Below are 21,382 nucleotides of genomic sequence, written 5' to 3'. Positions count from 1 at the left end.
GGGTATCCGTGAGGGGATCCCGGGGTATCCATGAGGGGATCCCGGGGCAGCCCTGAGGGGATCCCGGGGCGGCCGTGAGGGGATCCCGGGGTAGCCGTGAGGGGATCCCGGGGTAGCCGTGAGGGGATCCCGGGGCAGCCCTGAGGGGATCCCGGGGCAGCCCTGAGGGGATCGCTGCCCGCCGTCCCTCGGCACAGCGGATCCCGGTTTAAGGCGGAGAGTGCTGCCAGGCCGGGGCTGTCCTGCCGAATGACAGAGCCTCGGAGTGTCCGAGCTGGAAGGGACCCGCAGGATGAGCCGGTGAGCCCCGGTCCCGCACACACAGCCCAGCAGTGGCACCCCGCTCTGAGAGCGCCGCCCGGGCGCTCCTGCAGCTCACGCTGTTCGGAACCGTTCATATTTAGGCACTCGTATGGTTTCTGCTTTTGCACTCATTCCTCTGCTTTATTCCTGAGTGGATTTTACTCTTTTATTGCTGGAGTTTCCTGCACGAGCTCTGGGCTGAGGAGCGTCCCTGTCTGCTGTGCAGGGGATGCCCCAGAGGCAGATCAGAGATGTTTGTTTGGTGTAAGAGCTGCAGAATTAAACCTGTGGTACCCTGCAGGATCCACGGAGAATTTGCTGCTGTAGGAGGGGTCTTGCTGAAATACAAAAAAAATGATTGAACCTTAATTCCTGAATGTTAATTCTTTTCTTTCCACTTTTTAGGAGGATAAAGTAAGACATGGCAGAAGCAGTTTTTCACCCCCCAAGAAGGAAAAGAAGAGTTTTTGAGTCCTACGAGGCTCCCTTCCCTGTGGATGTAGGGGGAAAGGATTTCAGACTCTGCCAGGCTGAGATCATTAACAACAATGTGATTGTGAGAAACCCTGAGGATATCGAACAGCTCTACAACAAGGTGCTGCACCCTGTTTGCACAATATTTGTAGTGTTTTAAATGCAGGTAAAACATAATACTGGTTCAAATCTGCTGCTTTTTTCTTTCCTGCCCCTTCAGACTCCTGTGGTTCTCCATATTTCCCTTCTCTCCTGAAATCAGTACAAAAAAAATATATTCTTTATCAAATGTGAAAAGTCTTTCTTATCCAAGCAAATAAATTTTGGAATGAAGTGACATCGTGAGCTAAGAAACAGCTGCAAAGCCTTCATGTTTATGTCTCCTTTCAATATTTCATGCAACTTTGCAAGGCATTTTCTTGTTTTTAGAGCTCAGGAGGTTGAAATAGTAATGTCTGATAAATGCTTGTACAATTAGTTTAACTTCAGAGTGATTTATTCCTGTGTAAAAAAGCTGCATTCACTTTTTTTGTGTCTAAGTACCATTTCAGCAGCATTCTATTGCAGTGGTATCTCTTTGGTTTCAGGTGTTGTTTTCAACACCTGAAACTTTTCAAACATTTCAGACATTTGCTGGGAGGTTTTGGCTAACAAATATTTAGGATTCAGGGAGAAGACCCAACACTCTCCAGGATAAATGGGGTTTAAACACTTGGTTAAATCAGGTGTTTAATACTGAACCAGCAGCTAAACAAGCTTTAGGCAGGGCTGAAATGCTGCAGGAGTTCAGCTGTTTCTTCAGCTGGTCTCACCATCCCACATTTTATTAGTGGGAAAGAAGTTAGTTTTTGTGCCATGAGATAATTTGGGGTTTTTGCTGTCCTTTGCAGGGCTATTTTGGAAAAGGGATCCTTTCCAGGAGCCGGCCAGTGTTCAGCATTTCAGATCCTCTGCTGGTGGCCAAGTGGAGAGGTATGGGGGCTGTTTGACCTCAGCACTGCTCTGGTAGCTCTTCTCACCTTTCCTCACCCATTGGAGGTATATTTTTATAAATTACATGCAGAAGAACAATCTGCTGGATTGGATCAGGTGAAGGATGTCTGTCTCTCCCCATCTCTCGTGCCTTGGAAAAATCCAAGAGTTGAAATCCATGTGGATAATTCCCAAACCTTCACTGAATTGTTGCTTGGGAATACTGAAGCAAAGGGATCATCCTGGGGCTTTTTTTCCTCCTTATTTTGCTTGGGTTTAGTCTGCAGATTTTGGTGTCCCTGAAATGATGAGGGAAGGATTGGTGAAGTTTTCAGTCTGCTTGGAGCCAGTCACACCCAGTCTGCTCTTGGCTGTTTGTGTAAAAACTCATTTTTTACTCACCTCTCCCATGACAGTGACGTCCCAGTGGCCATCACTGGATATTATCCTGTCCCTCCATAACTGTCTGGAGAAAAAAAGTGTATTTAGTTCTTTTCTGTGCAGGTGATTACATTTGTACCTTTCCTGGTTCTGCTGTGTCCCTGCTTGAAAATTGGGACCAAAATGGCTGTGAGGACTGAAGACAGGGACAGTTCCTAGGCTGCAGATCACCCCAGTGACCAAAATCACACAAAACCATCTTTCTATTGATGAAACAATGTATGATTTTTCTTTACACAGGTGTTAACACAAACATGCCCATAATTACATCTCAAAAGTAAGTAAATCTGCTTTTTTCTTGGTGTTTTTAGGAAAGAGATTGTTCTGGTTTCTGTTTCTCATACTGGGTTTCAGGTTGTTGGCTGTATGAATTAAGACAGTGAGTTGCTTCTATTTTTTTTCTCATTATTTAATTTATAAATCACTTTAGAAGAAGTAGAAATAGGGTAGGGGGTGATACTCAGGGTGGTTTTTCGTGTAAGCTTGTAGGTGTTGATTGCTGAAAAGAAGCCAAGGCTGAATGCATGCATAGAAAGGGTAATTAATTAGTAACAATTACGAGCATAATAGGCATTTTTCAGGTGAGGAGCAGGAAAAGAAGTTTCTGGGGCAGGCTATTTAAAATATCTCTTCCATTTCCATATTGGGTTTTTATGGTGTAGCTGAAACAGCTCTTGAACTTTTACAATACTTTGATATTTTACCAATTTTTTAAGTCTCAGTTAACGTTGGTAGTTTGTACACTTAGCAAAACAGTGTTGGACCACCTTTTTTTTTTCTGCTTAAATAGTGTATAAACTATTAAGTGTGTGCCCGTGAGTTACTCAGTTGGTTTTAATCTTATGATAACTAAAAAAATTGACTTAAATTTGAAAATTATCCTCTCAATTGCAATATGCAGCTCTCAGTTTTAGGTAAGAAAAACAGTAGCCATATTATTGCTAACACTACTCCAGTTACTGCTGCTTGCAGATGCTGAGCATCAATAAAAGTGTGATTTTATTGGTGCACAAAATGCTTTGCCTCAGTAGAGACCTGCAAGTGCAAACTCAATGGTAATTAAATAATAGGACAGAGAGGAGTGTCCTTTATGTAACAAAAGAGCACAGCCCTGAATTATCCAGCTTTATCAGGAGTTTGCAGGGGGACTTGTATTTGTGTTGACACATGGACTTTGCATTTAATGTCTTTGTTACCTGGGCTGAAATTGCTGCCTGAGGATTTTGTTCAAGGAAATAAAAAACGCTGTACAAGATTTTCACCTTCACAGAGTGAAGAGTCATGTTGCAACTGACTTCATGTTATTTTAATAACATCAAATGTTATTAATAATTAATTAATGTTATTTTCCAAGAGAAGGAACCGAAAAGGCACTAAATCTCTGTCATGATAGAAAACTATTAGAAAGAGTAGCTGAAAGTTGTAAATGTCTCAGTGATGGGATTATTGTCGTTCCTCAGGGATGTAACTGAGGGGTTTGGTTCAAAAAGGTGGTTTTTGCTGGAGAATTTTCCACTGGTGTTTCTGCTGTGCCATTGCCGTTTCCAAGGCAGTTAAAGCAGAGTTTTGCAGCTCCTGTTCTCAGTCTTTGGCTGTGTAAAAGCTGAAGTGGGAGGGCTCTTGTTCCATGTTTTAATCCTGCAATTCCAATTCCAAATCTAGGAGGAGTTCAGGCTTAAGGCTTTCATGGGAGAAGGGACTTCCTGCCTGGTGAAGCTGCTGCTCCTTGAACCTGCCCAGCAGCTTTTCAGGGCTCAGCAATGCTGTTTGCTGCCAGGGGAATTGAAAAGGCCAAATAAAGACACAGGAGGCAGCAGAATCCTGGTGTTCCTGAAGCTCCCAAAAAAACTGGAGCCCCACTGCATCGATCACATTTGTGCCCAGCAGCTGCTGGGGGATGTTTGTGAACTGTGCTGAACCTTCTGGGGTTTAAGGTGTTAATGAAAGGATGCAGTCCCTGGAATTCCTCGTTTCTTGTGTTCCCCAGGTACCAGCGCCGTGTGCAGTGGGCTCGAAGTGTCCTGCAGGAGCAGGGCCTCGACAGCTGCTCTGTCACCAAAATCCTGGAGAGTTACACCAAACCCCTGGGGCTGCCCTTCTGCAGAGGGGCTGGGGCTGACCAGACTGGGGACAGCTGCAGCAGAGGGGGCCCAGACCCGGGAAATGCAGATCTGTGCAGGAAATCTGCTGGCAGGGAGGGAGCCCAAAGCCCTGAGGGTCACAACGGGCACTCCGAGGAGGGAGGAGATGCAGCCCTGGATCCTGGGAGTGGCTCCAGGGACCAGGAACAGGGGGATCCCAGGGAAATGGCTGAAGGGTCCTGCCACAGGGACCCTCCTGTGCTCTGTGACTGCGAGGGGAAGCAGAGCCCTGAGCAGAGGGCTTGGGAGGGGATGGGCTCCAGGGAATGTGCTCCAGAATATGTGCTGGTGCAAGAGGAGGAAGAAGGCATCTCCTGTCCTGAAGATGGCTCCACTCATGCACAAGAGAATGTAAGAAAAAAGATCTAATCTGTTAGAAAAAGCTACTTTCAGAATTCAGTATTTTTTCCAGTTCAACATTTTAATAATCATCAATTTTTCTTGCAGCTTGTGAAGAAGGAAGTATTAGTATGCAGAAAAAACCCATTTAGCATTTTTGAGTATTTACAACTCAGCTTGGAAGAGGTATGTGTCAAGCACAGTGCAAGTTAGTTTCCTTTTCATCTGAAAAATAAACCTTAATCTATGTTACACTGTCATTTAACATATGTTTCTAAAATACAGGGTCCTTTGTCTCCTAAGTACCTGGATTGTCTTAGTCATTAAACTTAGCTTTAATATGCTGTGACAATTACATGAGATGGTTAAAAAATAGGGTCCAATCCTGTTTGCTTCAGGTGAGTAATCCCACTGACACAGAGGCCAGTGACAGGACCTAAATATAGAAATACCAGGAATACAACATTTCTATGAATCCTGTTTCAATTCTGCTGCTTCTAATTATATTTATGTGTCAGTTTTAACTCCATGCCTTCAGCAGGGATGACGTTGTAGAAAATTAAGTCATGAAGCCTTTGTTCTTGCAAGGCTTTGTGTATATACTACAGGAGGAATGCATCTATCAGTTAAACTGACTCTGTTTGTTTTTTTCAGGCTTTTTTCTTGGTGTATGCTCTGGGATGTTTAAGTATTTATTATGGTGAGGTAAGAGATTGGATTAATTTTGGATTACTGGGGATGCTTTTTCTCTGGATATGGTTTGGTCTGAATCTTCACCTGTATGGCAATGATTTGTGCTGTTAATTCTGGAGGAGGAAATACCAAACACAGGAGTTGGGAAGATTTTCTTACAAGTAATGGTATTTCTGTTTAGGAAGTACAGGTCTGAAAGCTTTAGGTTTAGACAAGACAAATACAATTAAGCACTGTCTGTCTGCAGAGAAAGGATTTTTGTTGTAACTTAGGAAATATAGGAGAAATAATATGGTAAATAATCACACCTGAGATGGCAAAATTCCTTGGAGTTTTAAACATTAGTTCTACCAAGCTATTATTGATGTAATGCCATAATAATTCAAACCTGTGCTTTTAGTTGAAGATTTATCAGCCTTTCCTTTAACAGGGGTGTTACAGGACTGATTGTGAACTGCCTAAAAGACCCACTAAGTGGAGCAGCAGGTTCCTGCCTTGAATTCAGGGATTCTGTTTTACTGTCTGCAGTTCCTGCTCTGTGCTGCAGCCTGTGGTATTTGGTGTTTGTGGTGCTGTGCAGCAGAGCATGGCTGGTTCATCTCAGTGCAGTGACCTTGTTTGCAGGAGCCTCTGAGCATCGTGAAGCTGTGGGAAGTGTTCAGTGAGGTGAAGCCTGATTTCAAAACCACCTACATGGCCTACCACTACTTCAGGGGCAAGGGCTGGGTGCCCAAGGTGGGGCTGAAGTATGGCACGGATCTCTGTGAGTACCTCCCCAAAAATGGGATCATTTCCTGCTCACCCCTCCTCCAGGCAAGGCAGAACTCCAGAGAAGAATTCAGTGAGGAGCTGCGGGACTTTGCCTTTGCCAGCCTTTGCTCCTTGCAGTTGGCAAAGGACATTTGGGGTTAGCAGTGAAGTTGGGATGTGAGTGGAAAGGAACATCCCATAGCCAGGAGGTGAAGACACAGCTCGGAAGGTCTGGTTTGTTTCATGAGGTTCATAATTCCTACAGGATTGCACTGAAATTCCCTTCCCAACTTTCTCTGTCCTCTCCTAAACACACCTCCTGCAGTGTTAATGTGACAGTCTCCAGAATAACGGGTTTGAATCCAGACCCCAATCCACATTAAAGTTCATGCACCTCATTCATCCCATTTAAGGAAAGCTGGACTTCTGCTGAACTCACTGCTGGGATTGTTTCTTTGTGTGGGCTTTTGGGGGAGCTAGAGAATGGACTTGGCTTTTTTGTATTGTTGGTTGGGGGTTTCATATTACAGCAGTAGTTAGTGGTGTCCTTGCTGAGGAACTCAAGAACTCCATTTAGCTCGTGGCGACATGAGCAGTGCAGCAATGCCTGTGTTATTACAGGAGAACGTGCATTAAAGTCAGGTGTTTTGGATGTGTGCAACCCAGCAGGTGTTGTAATGCTGCTGAAGTGGTGACACAGTTTGGGGGTGTGCTGAGCCAAGTCCTTTAGGTCAGTGTGTAGCTCTGGCTGAATTCATCATCCCTGCCAAAAAATTCCATCCTCAACTCTTTCCTCCAACAATTGCTAATTCCTCTGGTTCTTCTGCCTTGCCTTTGACTTGCCACTGCCCTGCCCTGAGTCACTCTGCTGCTCTTCCCTCTCCACTTGCTGGGACAACCTAATTCTGAGCAGAATTGAGAAGAGTTGAAGTTTTCTCTTGTGTAATTAAAATTTACAGAACATTTGACAATGTTGATGGGCCCTGGTATTAAACCCATTGAAACTCTGATCTGACTGAGGTGTTTCTCTTTGATTTCAGTGCTGTATCGAAAAGGGCCCCCGTTCTACCATGCCAGGTTTGACGCTCCTGTTTCTGGCTCATTTCTTTAAGTTAAATTTCACTCACACCAATTTAGCATCTTCACTGGTTCAGCACATATTCATCACTCAAAATACGTTGTGTTCACACCGAGAATGTGAAAATCCTTTTAGCAGAGGGGCTAAATGACACCATTTCTTTGTATATAAATAACAGGCATTAAAAATCACAAGCTGCAGTAGATTTAATACTCATATGATGATGGACTCGGGGAAAAAATTAGATTTTGTAATACTGACTTGGAAAACTACATGGTCTGCATAATTTATGTAATTTGGGAGAACCTTTAAGGGATGATAATTGTCTTTATTTGTTGGCTAGTCAGGTTGAACTCCTAGATAATAAATAGGTTATAAATGTCAGCTTGGCATTAACAAAGAGAATGCTACAAACATCAGAAGGGTGGGGAAGGAAGGCACCGTTGGGCACATCCACAACTTCAGTATTTCTCCTCTTTTCCTTAGAGAAAAAGACTCAATTTCACAGCTTGCAACCTGCAAGCTGGCAGATGTTTAATGCCAGTTTTTAGCCCCTAGTTCTTGAGCTGTCTTCAGAAAATGCCAATTTCCTTTCTGTGATTGTCCTGCCTGCTGTGTTTTCCAGTTACTCTGTCATTGCTGAGTTGGTGGATGATAATTTTGAAGGTTCCCTTCGCAGACCCCTCAGCTGGATGTCCCTGTCTGGGCTGAACAGAACAACTGCAAATGCTTCTAAGGTACAAGTGCTGGGGTAAAACCAGCTTTGGGATGATAAAGTCTGGCTCCAAAGGGCAGGGACTTGGAGTGAGGCTGGAAGAGAGAGGTTTCCTTTGTCAATATCCAGGTCAGTCCTGGGAGAATTATTGTTAAATAATAATTATGAAAGTTCTGCCACTTGTAGGAATCTTGAAAGTTGTGTGAGAAACAGCAAGACCCAAGGGACCCTTGTTTCCTAATTGACACTTTTGTTTTTAAAGCCCTTTCCATCTCCCAGGATTTTCTTTTGAGCAGTGAGACTGAAATTTCCCTGAGATTTTCTGTGTGAGCTTCACGGTGCTTCCATAATGCACTGAAATTCCTGTGTTTCCTGGCTGCCCACAGGAGCTCATGCTGTGCTACTTGATCAGACCTTCTGACATGACTGCAGAGGAGATGTCAACCCCAGAGTGCATGAAGAGAATCAAGGTTCAGGTGAGTGGTTCCTGCTTTTTTACAGCTCCTTGGGAGAACTGTGCCGCCTTCTTTGGCTTGATTTGGGTTTTGTACGTGTGGCTGCGATAAAATTAAATTCCTTCATGCTCCAAGTCATGCAAAGTGCAGTGCAGGATCTCTATAAACTTAATCTCTCCTGTCTGAATGGGAATGTTGCTGATACCATGCATGTAAGCATTTAGGGATTCCTAAAAAACTTGTGGAGATGGCAGGGCTAAGGTAAGGTCAGAAATAAAAGGGGAAAAGTGTGTGAGCGTTCAGCTCTCTTCAGGAGCAAACAGAGTCATCTAAAATATCTCAGTGGCCACATAATACACATCAGTTTTACAGACCTAGTCCCCATCCCTCACTGATTTTCTGTAGCTTTTGGGGTTGTTTTCCTTAATAATTGCTGGGTTTTCTTTCAGGAGCTGATCGTGTCTCGTTGGGTTTCCTCCCGTGAGCGCAGTGAGCAGGATGAATTTTAACTGACTGCACAAGAAAACCTCACTTTTTAAAAACTGCTTCTTGTTGTTTTTTACCTGATCTCGTGATCAACTGTTGGCCCTGAACACTTCCTACCACCACACTCACTTGGTGTGTATAAATGCTGTTTAAAATGAGGTGTAGCATGTTTACTGGAGAGAATGTTTTACTGAAAAATGTGAGTGAACAGATGAAAATCTGTGTCCCAACTCAAAATATAAGACAAAAAGATGCATGTTTGAGTGGTGGCTACACTGCTGTCATTAGGAACAGTATTTCTGATATTACGGCAGCACAAACCTGACTTCACCATTGTGGTGAATTCAGATTTGGATTTGGAGAGAGGTTTGGTTGTTGCAGCTGGGACTCTGGAACTTAATTTTACAATCACAGCTCAGAATTGAGGCACTCTTTCCAGAATTTAAATTTATTCTGGGGCCTGGGCACCTTTCCCCATCTGGGTGAGAATTCCCTTGGGATTTGCAGCTTCACATTCAGGTATCTGAATTCCACCTTGGCTTCTTTCCTTTACCCTGCAGTTCAGAGTGGAAAAAGAAATCTGCTGGGCAAAGAGGCTGGATTTATTTGTTGGTACATTTATTGGTAATTAAAGGAAAGGAAATTAAGTCAGACAGGCATGGGATTTAGCAGCACACAAACACATGTTCCCTTTTTTTTACCCATCAGTAAACAAATGTGACAGGAAAAGGCCATTTTGGTTTGCTACAGCTGAAGTTCATTCATAAAGCCCTGAATTCCACAGCAGTTCTGATTTCTGGTGTGAAGTGTCTTTGCAGAAGAGAGCACACAGTGAATGTTAAATCACAAAACATTTTTCCACAGGAACAGTTCCCATGGAAATTCTCTGTAGCGTGTACATTGTGTGTGTGTGTGTAACTTCACTGAAACGCACAAGCTCAGTATCCTGATCCTCCCTGAGGTGCAGGGTGAAGTTAACAGTGTTTTTAACCACATTAAACCTCAAACCCTGAGGTGGAGCCCCAACCCTTCCTTTCCCAGTGCTACTCCAGCAGGCTGTGGTTTCCAGCCAGGCTGTCGTGCTGCTGCTCAGCCACGGGCACGATGTAGACATCTCTGTGGGCCAGCTGCTGCTGCAGGGCGAGGTAGCGGGACGCCTCCCTGGTGTGGGGCAGCAGGAAGCGCTCGGTGAACTCGGCTTTGCTCAGGGCTGCCCGGCCCCTGGCCCTGCCGCACGCGGTTCACGAAGGCCAGGGCGAAGGTGTAGCAGTTGTGCAGCTGCTCCTCGTACCTGGGGAAACAGCCCTGAGCAGGCACTGCCCCTCACCAAACAGCCCTGAGCAGGCACTGCCCCTCACCAACAAACAGCCCTGAGCAGGCACTGCCCCTCACCAAACAAACAGCGCTGAGCAGGCACTGCCCCTCACCACCAAACAGCCCTGAGCAGGCACTGCCCCTCACCAACAGACACCTCTGAGCAGGCACTGCCCCTCACCAACAGACACCTCTGAGCAGGCACTGCCCCTCACCAAACAAACAGCGCTGAGCAGGCACTGCCCCTCACCACCAAACAGCCCTGAGCAGGCACTGCCCCTCACCAACAGACACCTCTGAGCAGGCACTGCCCCTCACCAAACAAACAGCTCTGAGCAGGCACTGCCCCTCACCAAACAAACAGCTCTGAGCAGGCACTGCCCCTCACCAAACAAACAGCTCTGAGCAGGCACTGCCCCTCACCAACAAACAGCGCTGAGCAGGCACTGCCCCTCACCAACAAACAGCGCTGAGCAGGCACTGCCCCTCACCAGCAAACAGCCCTGAGCAGGCACTGCCCCTCACCAACAGACACCTCTGAGCAGGCACTGCCCCTCACCAACAAACAGCCCTGAGCAGGCACTGCCCCTCACCACCAAACAGCCCTGAGCAGGCACTGCCCCTCACCACCAAACAGCCCTGAGCAGGCACTGCCCCTCACCAACAGACACCTCTGAGCAGGCACTGCCCCTCACCACCAAACAGCTCTGAGCAGGCACTGCCCCTCACCAAACAAACAGCGCTGAGCAGGCACTGCCCCTCACCAAACAAACAGCGCTGAGCAGGCACTGCCCCTCACCAAACAAACACCTCTGAGCAGGCACTGCCCCTCACCAAACAAACACCTCTGAGCAGGCACTGCCCCTCACCAAACAAACACCTCTGAGCAGGCACTGCCCCTCACCAAACAAACACCTCTGAGCAGGCACTGCCCCTCACCAAACAAACAGCTCTGAGCAGGCACTGCCCCTCACCAAACAAACAGTCCTGAGCAGGCACTGCCCCTCACCAAACAAACAGCCCTGAGCAGGCACTGCCCCTCACCAAACACCTCTGAGCAGGCACTGCCCCTCACCACCAAACAGCCCTGAGCAGGCACTGCCCCTCACCACCAAACAGCTCTGAGCAGGCACTGCCCCTCACCAAACAAACAGCCCTGAGCAGGCACTGCCCCTCACCAAACAAACAGCTCTGAGCAGGCACTGCCCCTCACCAACAAACACCTCTGAGCAGGCACTGCCCCTCACCAAACAAACAGCTCTGAGCAGGCACTGCCCCTCACCAAACAAACACCTCTGAGCAGGCACTGCCCCTCACCAAACAGCGCTGAGCAGGCACTGCCCCTCACCAAACAAACAGTCCTGAGCAGGCACTGCCCCTCACCAAACAGCCCTGAGCAGGCACTGCCCCTCACCACCAAACAGCCCTGAGCAGGGCAGCCCACCCATCAGCACCCCTGGGGAGTGTTTACTCCAGGAATACTCTCCAGTTTCTCCCTCTCCCTCCCAGTGGCTCAGTTTACTCCTCACAAGTGGTACCTCCCAGCCTGAACTCTGAGCGTAATAATGATTGGGCTGCAAGACCTGACAAAAAGGAGTTCTTGTTTTTTATACTTCTTTGGCTTTTTCCTTGTTAAGCTTTGTTCTTCCAGCTATTGTTAGCAGTTCTTTCCTGCTGCCCCAGAGTTAATTGTGTTCCCCCACGGGTGAGTGGGAGCTCATTTCAAATCCTTCTACCAGTGATTCCTCTGCTACCCTTCTAGTGAAAAGCTATCAGGAAAACCAGATTAGGCTTGGCCTGAACCCAGAGGAGCCACAGGATTTAGTGCAGTTCCTGTCCACTGAGAAAATGAGCAGAGGATTTAATTAGAAGAGTTGTTTTCAGTTCAGCGGTCACTGGTGTGGCTGTGGAAAAAGGTCACTGTGTCAGGAGGTGGAAACCAGGGAAAAGCCAGGAGAAGGGATGCACACATCTCTGACCTGCCAGTGACTGTTGGATGTCAAGGCAGTTTTAATATTACTGGGAACTGTAAAAGTGACACAAGTTCTGTTGGTTTTGCCAGCTCTGTAAACATCTAAGAATACTCTTCTAAATCAAATGTTCTATCTCCTTTAGGGGGGTAATGTTTCATCCCTGAAATCTTTTTGTCAGCACATAAAGAATTGCTTAAAAAAAAGCCTTTGATTTGATTTTTTTTTTCTTTTATGGTTGCATTCATCCAGTGGCACCCAGGCAGGCTCTGTGCTACAGCTGCTCTCACTGCGGGCCAATCCCAGGAGTGCAGCTTTCCTGGAGAGCTGCTCTGTCACCACAAGAGCTGGAAGTCAGCCTGCTTTCCACTCCTCACCACTTACATCAAAAACAACAGCGGGGCAGGATCCCATCACTGTGCTCAGCCTTTAAGTGCAAACACACCTACAACTGCTAAAACCTAGAAAAATAATTATGGAATTTTGCCCGGACTTTTGCATTCAGCAGCATGCAGGTCATGTTTCATTGAACTGGGGCTTTAATGTGACATTCCCTAAAGCCACCTCTTGCTTTAGCGCTTTTGTGTGCCAGCAGCTGAGTTTTACTTAAAATTCAGACCATTCTGTCCAGCCAGGCCAGGCTGAGGGTGATCCAGGCTGGCGGCCAGGAGCGTGTGTCCTGAGGGACCCCAGGCTCCGAATGACCCCAAAGACAGCCCAGCTGTTACCCACCCACCTGTGAGGGAGCCAGGCCTCTTCCCGGGAGAATTCCTCCAGGAGGCTGTCCCACTGCTGCAGGAGCTCGCCGGTGTCTGGCTGCACCAGGGGGACGCTGATGCACTGCTCCCAGCCGCTGCCGGCCCTGTGCACGCCCTCCTGGTCGTAGCTGTACACCAGCCCTGCAAGCACAGCAAGGGGCTGCTGGGCAGCGCACACAGCCCTGCTGGGGCTTTCCTGAGCACAGTCCCACTGCAGAGCAGGAAAGCACTCCCGCCTGCCAGCAAACGCCTGCTCTCCTTCTCACAGCGTGCTTTGGAAAAACCTTTGGCTCCTTTAATGATCAGAGCAACTGAAGGACAACCGGCCTTCGTTTTTAGCCCCCAAAGGAGCCGGGCTTTGTATGAAATACACATCTGAAATGATGTTGGGCACGGTGGACCTACTCTGGGCAGAACCCAATAGGATTTTTAATGTGCCTTTTAAAGGCGTTTTTTAATTAGGGGTGTGTTTCAAATTAGCAAAAACGGTGTTCAGTTCAATTAAACTGTAATTCCTTAAAAGCAAGCCTAGCCTTTCGTCCCAGGGGTGGAAGGCACCTGTTTGATGCCCGTCTAAGCCATTCAGGGGAATGGATCTGCTCTGGAGCCCTGCTGCAAGGCGCGATCGTTCCCCGTGACCCCGTCCCGCGGTTCTGCGGGCTGCAATTCCCAGGGACGGCAGCAGGGCGGCTCCAGCGCGGTGTGCGGGGCAGGGCTCACCCCGGGAGCTGGTGATGCCCACGTGCAGGTCGCAGTGCCCGTCGTAGCCGCTGGACGGGGAGCGCAGGGGCTGCAGGGGCTGCAGGGGCTGCAGGGGCTGCAGGGGCTGCAGGGGCGGCTGCGGGCCCGGCCCCGCCCGCCCCGTCCCCTTGTCCTCCCGTTTCATCCCCTTCCCCTCGTCCTCCCTTCCCTTCCCTTCCCCGGCCCTTTTCCCTCCCCATTCCCATCTCTTTTCCCTCCCATTCCCATTCTCCTCCCCTTTCCCCTCCCATGGCCATCCCCCTCCCCTTTCCGATTCCCTTCCCTTTTCCCTCCCCTTTCCCCGCCCATTCCCCATTCCCGTCCCCATTCCCTCTCAATGCCCGCCCTTTCCCAGCCCTTTTCCCTCCCATTCCCATTTCCCTCCCCTTTCCCTCCCATTCCCATTCTCCTCCCCTTTTCCCTCCCATTCCCATTCTCCTCCCCTTTCCCCTCCCATTCTCCATTTCCCTCTCAATGCCCGCCCCTTTCCCATCCCTTTTCCCTCTCCTTCCCCATTTCCCTGCCCTTTCCCCATTCCCGTTCCCCGTTCCCACTCCCGTTCCCATTCCCATTCCCATTCCCATTTCCCCATTCCCGTTCCCGTTCCCATTCCCATTTCCCCATTCCCGTTCCCGTTCCCGTTCCCGCTCCCGCAGCGCCCCCTGGCGGTTACTGCAGGAAGCTGCCGCGGCTGGGCCTGATGAGGAAGGCGCGGGGCTGCCCGTGGCCGTGCCGGAAGGGGCAGCGCAGGCGGACAGGCGCGGCGGCCAGCCCGGCGCTGCGCAGGTCCCCGCCGCACGCGGGGCAGCGCGGCGGCGCGCGCCGGCAGTACAGGAGCGCGCGGCAGTGGCGCACGCGCAGCAGCGCCATGGCCCGGCGCGCCCGCAAAACCCGTCCGGCCGGAAACGCGGCCGCGGGGCGGGGCCACGCCCCCACCCCCCCCCGCGCCGCGGAACCTCCGTGCGCGGCGTGAGGAGCCGGGCGGGCGCGGCGGTGCGGCGGCACGATGAGCACGAAGCAGGTGACGTGCAGGTGAGCGCCGCCTCGGGCCTGGCCCCGCTCTCCCGACCCCCACACGCCGCCCGGGCCCGGAGCCCCCACAGCCCCCAAGCGCCGCCTCGGGCCCTGCCCCGCGCCTTTAAAGCCGCCTCGTTCCGCTCTCCCGCCCCCCTCACGCCGCCCGGGGCCGGGCCGTGCCGAGCTGGCGGTTGGGGATGCTCTCGAGGCCCCTTGTCCCGTCCCGTGCGCCAGAGCCAGCCCTGCGCTGCCCCGGAGCCTGCCCGGGAGCGGCGGGGCCAGCACGGAGAGGCTCCTCCGGCTCTCCGTGCCCGGGGAGCGGCGGGGCCAGCACGGAGAGGCTCCTCCGGCTCTCCGTGCCCGGGAGCGGCGGGGCCAGCACGGAGAGGCTCCTCCGGCTCTCCGTGCCCGGGAGCGGCGGGGGCCAGCACGGAGAGGCTCTCCGGTCTCCTCGGGGCAGTTCTGTTCACGAAGGGGCGCTCGGAGAGCGAGGGGCCGCCCCTTCCCTGGGCGGTCCCCATGGCCGGAGCTGCCCGCGGAGCGCTCTGCCCCGGGGCGGGCTGGGCCCTGCTCGGGCTCGCTGGGCTGGGAGGGCTTTGCCGGCCCCGGTGATTCCCTACAAACAAACCAGCAAAGCGAAGGCGGGCGGTCCCTGAGCCGCGTCTCTCCGCAGGTACTTCTTGCAGGGCGTGTGTCGGGAGGGCAGCAAGTGCCTGTTCTCCCATGACCTGGCCACCAGCAAATCCTCCACCATCTGCAAGTACTACCAGAAGGGGCAGTGTGCCTACGGCTCCCGCTGCAGGTAAGCCCCCGCGAGGGCTCCTGGCCCGGCAGCCTCCCCCGGGGCACTCCCAGAGCCGGCACAGAGCAGCAGGGCACTGAAAGAATTTATTAAATGCCACTTTTGCCAGAGCCTAAAGCAGCTTTCGCCTCCAGTGGTGGAGTTCTGCTCTGGCTCAGTTTCAGGGATTGCTTTGCTCTGTAGAAATGGAGCTTTGGGTTTCAGGTGTGTTTGCCACCCCATTCTTGCAGTCCGAGCTGCAGGTGCTGGTGGAGAGGGTGGAAGTTCCTGGTGCAGCTCCCTCTTGCTCATCCCAGGGCACGGTTTTGGGGCTTTCAGCTCTGCCTGGGAGTAAAGCGCCCTCCTCGTGTTCCCCTGGCTTGGTGGGACAGCTCTCCCCGGAGCGTGCAGGTTAAAGCTCCCAGGGCAGTGCTCTGAGGAATACCAGGCATGGACTGGTTCCTGGGGGAATTCCCTGCTGGCTGAAGAGCCTGCAGCTCCCCTGGGAGCTCCCTGCCTCGCCTGCTCCCTGTGCCAGACCAGGGTCAGGCCCTGGGCATCAGCTGCTGCCCTGGAGCTGCTGCTCTGGGGTGGGCTGAGCTCCTCCAGGCCTCAGGGCTGGCTGCAGGCTGTGTGTGGTTTTGCTGGCTGGAATTTGGGCACTGGGGCACGTGTCCAGGCCCAGGCACAGACGGGGAATATTTCTGTTGCCCTGAAAATACTGTAGCATTTGAGTATGTCCACGGAGCAGCCCCTTCACTCCCCTGGCTGCTCCTGCTCTGCTGCTGGGGGTGTCCCCGGTTTCCCCGCTGGGGTTGTCCCCGGTTTCCCCGCTGGGGTTGTCCCCGGTTTCCCCGCGGGGGGTGTCCCCGGTTTCCCCGCGGGGGGTGTCCCCGGTTTCCCCGCGGGGGGTGTCCCCGGTTTCCCCGCTGGGGTTGTCCCCGGTTGCCCCGCGGGGTGTCCCCGGTCCCCCCGGAGCAGCTGTCGGTTCGGTGTCTCGGTGCCGGGCCGTGATGCCGCTTTCCCTGCCGCAGGTATGACCACGTGAGGCTCCCTCCGCCGGGCGGAGCCGCGGCCCCGCCGCCCCCCGCGGCCCCGGGCAGCCCCCGGGCGCCCCCCGAGCCCGGCCCCGGCGCCCCGCGCAGCAGGAGGGAGAAGAGGACGCTGGTGCTGCGGGACAGAAGTGAGTGGGAGGCTGCTCTGCTCGGCCCGGGCTGTGGGAGGGGGTGCTGTCTCCTGCGGTTATTGGAGTTTCAAGGCCAGCCTGAGCTCCTCCCGGAGCCTCCTTCCCTCAGACGCCGCCTGCCACCCTTTCCCGTGGCTCCGGGAAGTGGCTGCTGCCATCCTGCTCCCTGGGGTGTGAGGGGAGGGTTCTGTCCGCCCTGACAGGAGGATGGAGCGGGGGAATGACAGGCTCTGCTCCCACAGTCAGCAGCAGCACAGCAGGAGCTGTGTGATCCCTCAAGCCTGGGGAGGTTCAGGCTGGACGTTGGGGTGAATGTCCTTTTCATGGAGAGGATGGTCAGGCATTGGAAGGGAGTCCTCATCCCTGGAGGTGTCCAAGGGACAGCTGGATGTGGCACTCAGGGCTGGGTGCCAACGAGGCGAGTGGTCAGACCCGATGATCGTGGAGGTCTTGTCCAGCCTTAGTGATTCTGTGGTTTTTCAGTCCGTTTGTGACCAGAGAACACCTGAATAAACTCTAGGCAACTTGGGAAAATCCCTGTGATTGGTGAGCAGAAGGGGCTTAGAGCAGAAGGGGCTTAGAGATGAGCCCCCGCTGGGAAGAAAGCTTTGGCTGTGGAGCCAGGAGCCGCCGGGGCTGAGCTGTGCCCTGTGCTGTCCCTGCAGACCTGTGCGGCTCCAGCGAGGAGAAGCAGCGGCCCGGCGGCCCCGGGGCCGGGCTGTGCTGCAGCGGCCCTGGGGACAGCGAGGAGGGCAAGCCCCACTCCTACCTGGAGGCCATCTGCAGCGGGCTGGAGGAGCCGGGGCCCGGCGGCTGCCCGGGGGCCGGGGGCTGCCCCGGGGCCGGGGAGCAGCTGTGTCCCTACGCCGCCGCCGGCGCCTGCCACTTCGGGGAGCGCTGCCTCTACCTGCACGGGGAGCTCTGCGAGATCTGCGGCCTCCAGGTGCTGCACCCCTTCGACCAGGAGCAGAGGAAGGCCCACGAGATGGTAAGGGGGGAGCTGGGGGAGCTGCTGTGCTCAGGGCAGGGCTGGGGCTGGCTGCTCTGAAGATGGAGCTGCTTCCGAGAGCTCCTGTTGTACTGCTGGTCTGGAGAGTGGCGCTAGGAGTGCTCAGCTCGAGCTGAATTGGCAGTGATGCTGCAGGCAGCAGCTTGGGGTTTTTGGCATTCCATCCTCATCAGAGACTGGCCTGCAGCCTTCTCCCACTGCACCCTCAAGGTCTCCCAGGAGAATGTCTTTGGGAGGTGTCTGACTGAGGCACCAGCTCGCCCTGCAGCGCTGTGGGAGTGGGAATGGGTTGTGGATTGTCACTGCTGGGGTGAGAAGTGCTGGGGGAAAGCCTGAAATAAGAGACTAACTCCTTAACTGGGTAAAAATTAGCATCTGGTAAATGAATGCGGCCTTCATTATAATCAGAGGAACACCTTGAGCCTGGCACCTATTCAGTGAGATGTTTTTTGGGGATGTTTGAAGCATCAAATACCTGTTCTCTGACAGAGATGCAGAAAGGGGTGAATGAAGCACCCTGGCATCTTTATTTCTGACAGCTGGGAGAACACGGAAGGCTGAAATGCATGATTGAATTTAATGTTCTTTAATGTAAACTCTGACAGTGACAAGTAGGAATGATGCCCCCAGTGAGTGTTCCATGTTTTCCCTGCAGTAGATCCTTTCCAGAGGGAATTTGCTGTGACAGGCTGGCACTCACAGTGACTCTCCCCTGACAGATGTGCATGGCAACGTTTGAGCACGACATGGAGAGGGCCTTTGCCATCCAGGCCAGCCAGGACAAGGTGTGCAGCATCTGCATGGAGGTGGTGTATGAGAAGCCCTCGGCCTCGGAGAGGAGGTTTGGGATCCTGTCCAACTGCACCCACACGTACTGCCTGTCCTGCATCCGCCAGTGGAGATGTGCCAAGCAGTTTGAGAACCCCATCATCAAGTGAGTTCTGGCACCTGCCACGGCCTGGGGGGGCTGCACTGCTCACAGGGGAGGCTGGAGCTGCACGTGTCAACAGAGCTCAGCAAAGCCTGCTCCAGGTGCTGGCCAGGCCCAGGAGTGGGCCGAGAGAGCTGCCTGCACGAGCAGCAGGGTGCACTGGGTGTCCTTCGGGACGGTTCCCTTAATTCCACAGCCCTGTGTGGGAGCTTTGGCCAGTGGCAGCTCAGCCCTCTCTGATCGTGGGGTCAGTGGGCAGAGTGGACTCCGGAACAGCTGGTTCCTGCCAAAGCTCTGCCCCTTGTGGAAATGCATCATTTTCTAGAGAACTGAGATTGGAATGCTCTCATGTAGCAGTGTCCTGTGTTCCCAGTGCTGAGCAGCAGACACAGAATCTTTAGAACAGCCACCTGCCTGTGGCATGAGCCAACGGAGCAACTGTTACCACTACAGTGCCCACTTCAGTGAGGGGACTTCAGCAAGAACTCCCATTTTTTCCTATGTATGTGCTTAATTATGGGATTTTCCCCTAAATTACAGCTTGCTCCAGGTAAATGTCTCACTAACCACACTTTGATCTGTCTCAGTAAATGCCTTTATCTTCTAGCTCTATAGAAAATGTGTTCCGAGCGTGTTCTCCCTCAGAGAGAATTTAAAACATCCAATTAGGGAAGTTTCCTTCTTTGAGCATCTCTCAGGTTACAAACATGCTGAAGAAAAAGTGGGGAATATTTTCAGTCTTCTACCAAAATAGACTTTTCTACACAACTTCCAATTTCATTGAAGTGACCATCAGCTCCTTGCATTTCAAAAGGCTGAGACATCTTAATCTGTGTTTTTGGCTTCCTGCTGCACTCCCAGAACACAGTTTGTTTCTGCACACTGAGGAAATCCCTGTTGCTGTTGCTCAAGTCCAGAAACAAAGAAAGCCCTGGGTGCCCTGAACTGGGTTATTCCAGCTGGAACTCCCAACAAAGTGCTGTGCTAACGTGGGAGGAGGCGCGTGCTGCCTGAGGTGACAGAGATCCCTTTCTCTCAGGAGGATCCTCACTGCCTGTGGCAGGTTTGTGGAGGGTTTCAGTCTGGGCAGGTACCAGAGCATCTCTGCTTTGTCTTGTTCCTCCAGGTCCTGCCCCGAGTGCCGGGTGATCTCTGAGTTTGTCATCCCCAGCGTGTACTGGGTGGAAGAGCAGGAGAAGAAAAATGAGCTGATTGAAGCATTTAAGCAGGGAGTGGGGTAAGTTAGCAGCCACCCACACTCCTCACGTAGTTCTTCAGCTGCTCTAAGACTCAGTCAATTGCTGAGCCTTTGTTTTTAAACTTAATGTAATTACTGACCACTCTGCAGGGAGCTCCTCATCTCTGGCCACACTTCTGCTTCACTCTGAGCCTGTGTAATTGTAGCTCACACATCCAGCCTCCCTGTGCTCAGAAACGTTGAAGCTATTTCAGCTCACTTGCCAAAACTGGCTTCATGTGGACCCTCAGCCATAATTGCCTGGAAGGTTGTTGGTGACTGAGCAGAGCAAACAGGGAAGGAAAATGGAAGAGTTTCACTGCTCACAGCTCAGGAACGGGAGGCCAAAGCTCTGGCTGCATTACCAGAGCATCACTGAGGCTGTGGGGACTGAAGTGCACCTCCTTCCCTTCCAGCTTGAAGGCAATAACCCTCTCTCTTGTAATTAACTCAGGAAAAAGCCCTGCAAGTACTTTGAGCAAGGCAAAGGAACGTGTCCCTTTGGAGGGAAGTGTCTTTACCTCCACGCCTATCCCGACGGGACGCGAGCAGAGCCTGAGAAGCCCAGGAAGCAGCTCAGCTCCGAGGGCACAGTGCGGGTAAGGAGAGCCCTGCTGTCCCCACCCCTCTCTGCAGGGTCATCTGTGCTGCTGGGAATGGTTCCTGCCATGCAGGACAAGTGAAAAAAGCCCCTCTCGCTGTTCCTTGGGCAAGGCTTTGTTCCTGGAGACAGAAGGCGCCTCCCATTGAACTACAGAATGGCATTGCTTTGCTTTTTCCACCAGTCCAAACCTTTCGTCACAGGAATTCTGCCCTTAAAGCTTTCGCCCACAGTACTCACAGCTGCTCTCCTGTGCTGGCACTAAGGGCAGCTGAAAAGGGTAAAACCTCGCAGAGTGGTGGTGGCTGTGCCCCAGCTGCGTCCCCTCACCGCCTGTTTGGGGACACGAGAGCCTGGCTGTCACCCTGAGCTCAAACCCAGCTTTGGGACTGGTTTTCAGGAGGAGATGCCTGCCCAGGCCAGCGCTGGGCTGGCTGGTGGTGCTCAGGCAGCCTTTTCTCTGTTGCAGTTCTTCAATTCCGTGCGCCTGTGGGACTTTATCGAGGACAGGGAGAGCAGGAGCGTGCCCGACGCCGAGGTCACGGAGCTGGGGGAGCTGTTCATGCACCTCTCTGGGGCTGAGGAGGATCCCAGTGCTGCCAGGGAGGACACACAGCCCCTCTGAGCCCAGCAGTGCAGCTGCTTACCAGCCATGCTTCTACTCTCTCCAGCACAGGTAGAACAAAACGTGCCCTGGTGGTTACTTGTGCAGTCCTGGTAAAGTTTTCAGATTTTATATGGCAACAACAAAAAAAGACTAAAATATATTAAAAAGGAAATAAAAATTGGCTGCATGGAAAAAAATCCTTTAGTCCCAGGAGGGTTTTCTCCCTCTCTGGCCTAACATGCTGTCTTGTGAGCTGAGTGGTAGTGTAAATACAGGTCCAGTGAAAGCTTAAGCTGGTAAAAACTGTTGCTAATTAGAATTTGGGTGCTTTTGGGTTTATTTCTCCACTAAATCAGCTAAATGTGTAACTACAGAACCCACTG

General features: G+C 52.0%; 3 protein-coding genes across 3 annotated transcripts; 2 read left to right on the top strand and 1 right to left on the bottom strand.

The window, feature by feature from the left end:
• The first annotated feature begins 576 nt into the window (after positions 1-576).
• Positions 577-9,005, top strand: TSEN2 (tRNA splicing endonuclease subunit 2). The gene is made up of 11 exons (XM_068201500.1): positions 577-898; positions 1,668-1,749; positions 2,431-2,467; positions 4,178-4,682; positions 4,779-4,856; positions 5,325-5,375; positions 5,988-6,126; positions 7,154-7,190; positions 7,817-7,928; positions 8,293-8,382; positions 8,811-9,005. The coding sequence occupies exons 1-11, from the start codon at positions 725-727 to the stop codon at positions 8,868-8,870; spliced, it is 1,365 nt and encodes a 454-aa protein (XP_068057601.1). The 5' UTR covers positions 577-724; the 3' UTR covers positions 8,871-9,005.
• Positions 9,006-9,444: 439 nt separating this feature from the next.
• MKRN2OS (MKRN2 opposite strand) lies at positions 9,445-14,557 on the bottom strand. Its single transcript, XM_068201507.1, is given in 5 exon segments — positions 9,445-10,070; positions 10,072-10,138; positions 12,868-13,030; positions 13,610-13,659; positions 14,304-14,557. Coding segments are annotated over 5 exon segments (657 nt in total). The 5' UTR covers positions 14,501-14,557; the 3' UTR covers positions 9,445-9,890.
• Positions 14,513-21,382, top strand: MKRN2 (makorin ring finger protein 2). The gene is made up of 8 exons (XM_068201501.1): positions 14,513-14,662; positions 15,321-15,449; positions 16,463-16,611; positions 17,280-17,602; positions 18,343-18,557; positions 19,681-19,791; positions 20,246-20,390; positions 20,862-21,382. Exons 1-8 carry the CDS (start codon positions 14,637-14,639, stop codon positions 21,015-21,017), a joined length of 1,254 nt encoding a protein of 417 aa, XP_068057602.1. The 5' UTR covers positions 14,513-14,636; the 3' UTR covers positions 21,018-21,382.

This window comes from Anomalospiza imberbis, chromosome 11 (assembly GCF_031753505.1).
Source record: "Anomalospiza imberbis isolate Cuckoo-Finch-1a 21T00152 chromosome 11, ASM3175350v1, whole genome shotgun sequence".
In the NCBI taxonomy this organism is placed as follows: Eukaryota; Metazoa; Chordata; class Aves; order Passeriformes; family Viduidae; genus Anomalospiza; species Anomalospiza imberbis.
Note: the sequence above shows the minus strand (reverse complement) of the source record. Positions and strands in the feature narration are given on the sequence as shown.

What these genes read in the sequence shown, in the direction of transcription:
- TSEN2 (XM_068201500.1), top strand. Translation starts at nt 725, where the DNA reads ATGGCAGAAGCAGTTTTTCACCCCCCAAGAAGGAAAAGAAGAGTTTTT. An exon ending in GCTGGTGGCCAAGTGGAGAG is followed by an intron (nt 1,750 to 2,430) that starts GTATGGGGGCTG and finishes TTCTTTACACAG; the next exon opens with GTGTTAACACAAACATGCCC. An exon ending in CCCCCGTTCTACCATGCCAG is followed by an intron (nt 7,191 to 7,816) that starts GTTTGACGCTCC and finishes TGTGTTTTCCAG; the next exon opens with TTACTCTGTCATTGCTGAGT.
- MKRN2 (XM_068201501.1), top strand. Translation starts at nt 14,637, where the DNA reads ATGAGCACGAAGCAGGTGACGTGCAG. An exon ending in ACGAAGCAGGTGACGTGCAG is followed by an intron (nt 14,663 to 15,320) that starts GTGAGCGCCGCC and finishes GTCTCTCCGCAG; the next exon opens with GTACTTCTTGCAGGGCGTGT. An exon ending in AGAGGAAGGCCCACGAGATG is followed by an intron (nt 17,603 to 18,342) that starts GTAAGGGGGGAG and finishes CTCCCCTGACAG; the next exon opens with ATGTGCATGGCAACGTTTGA.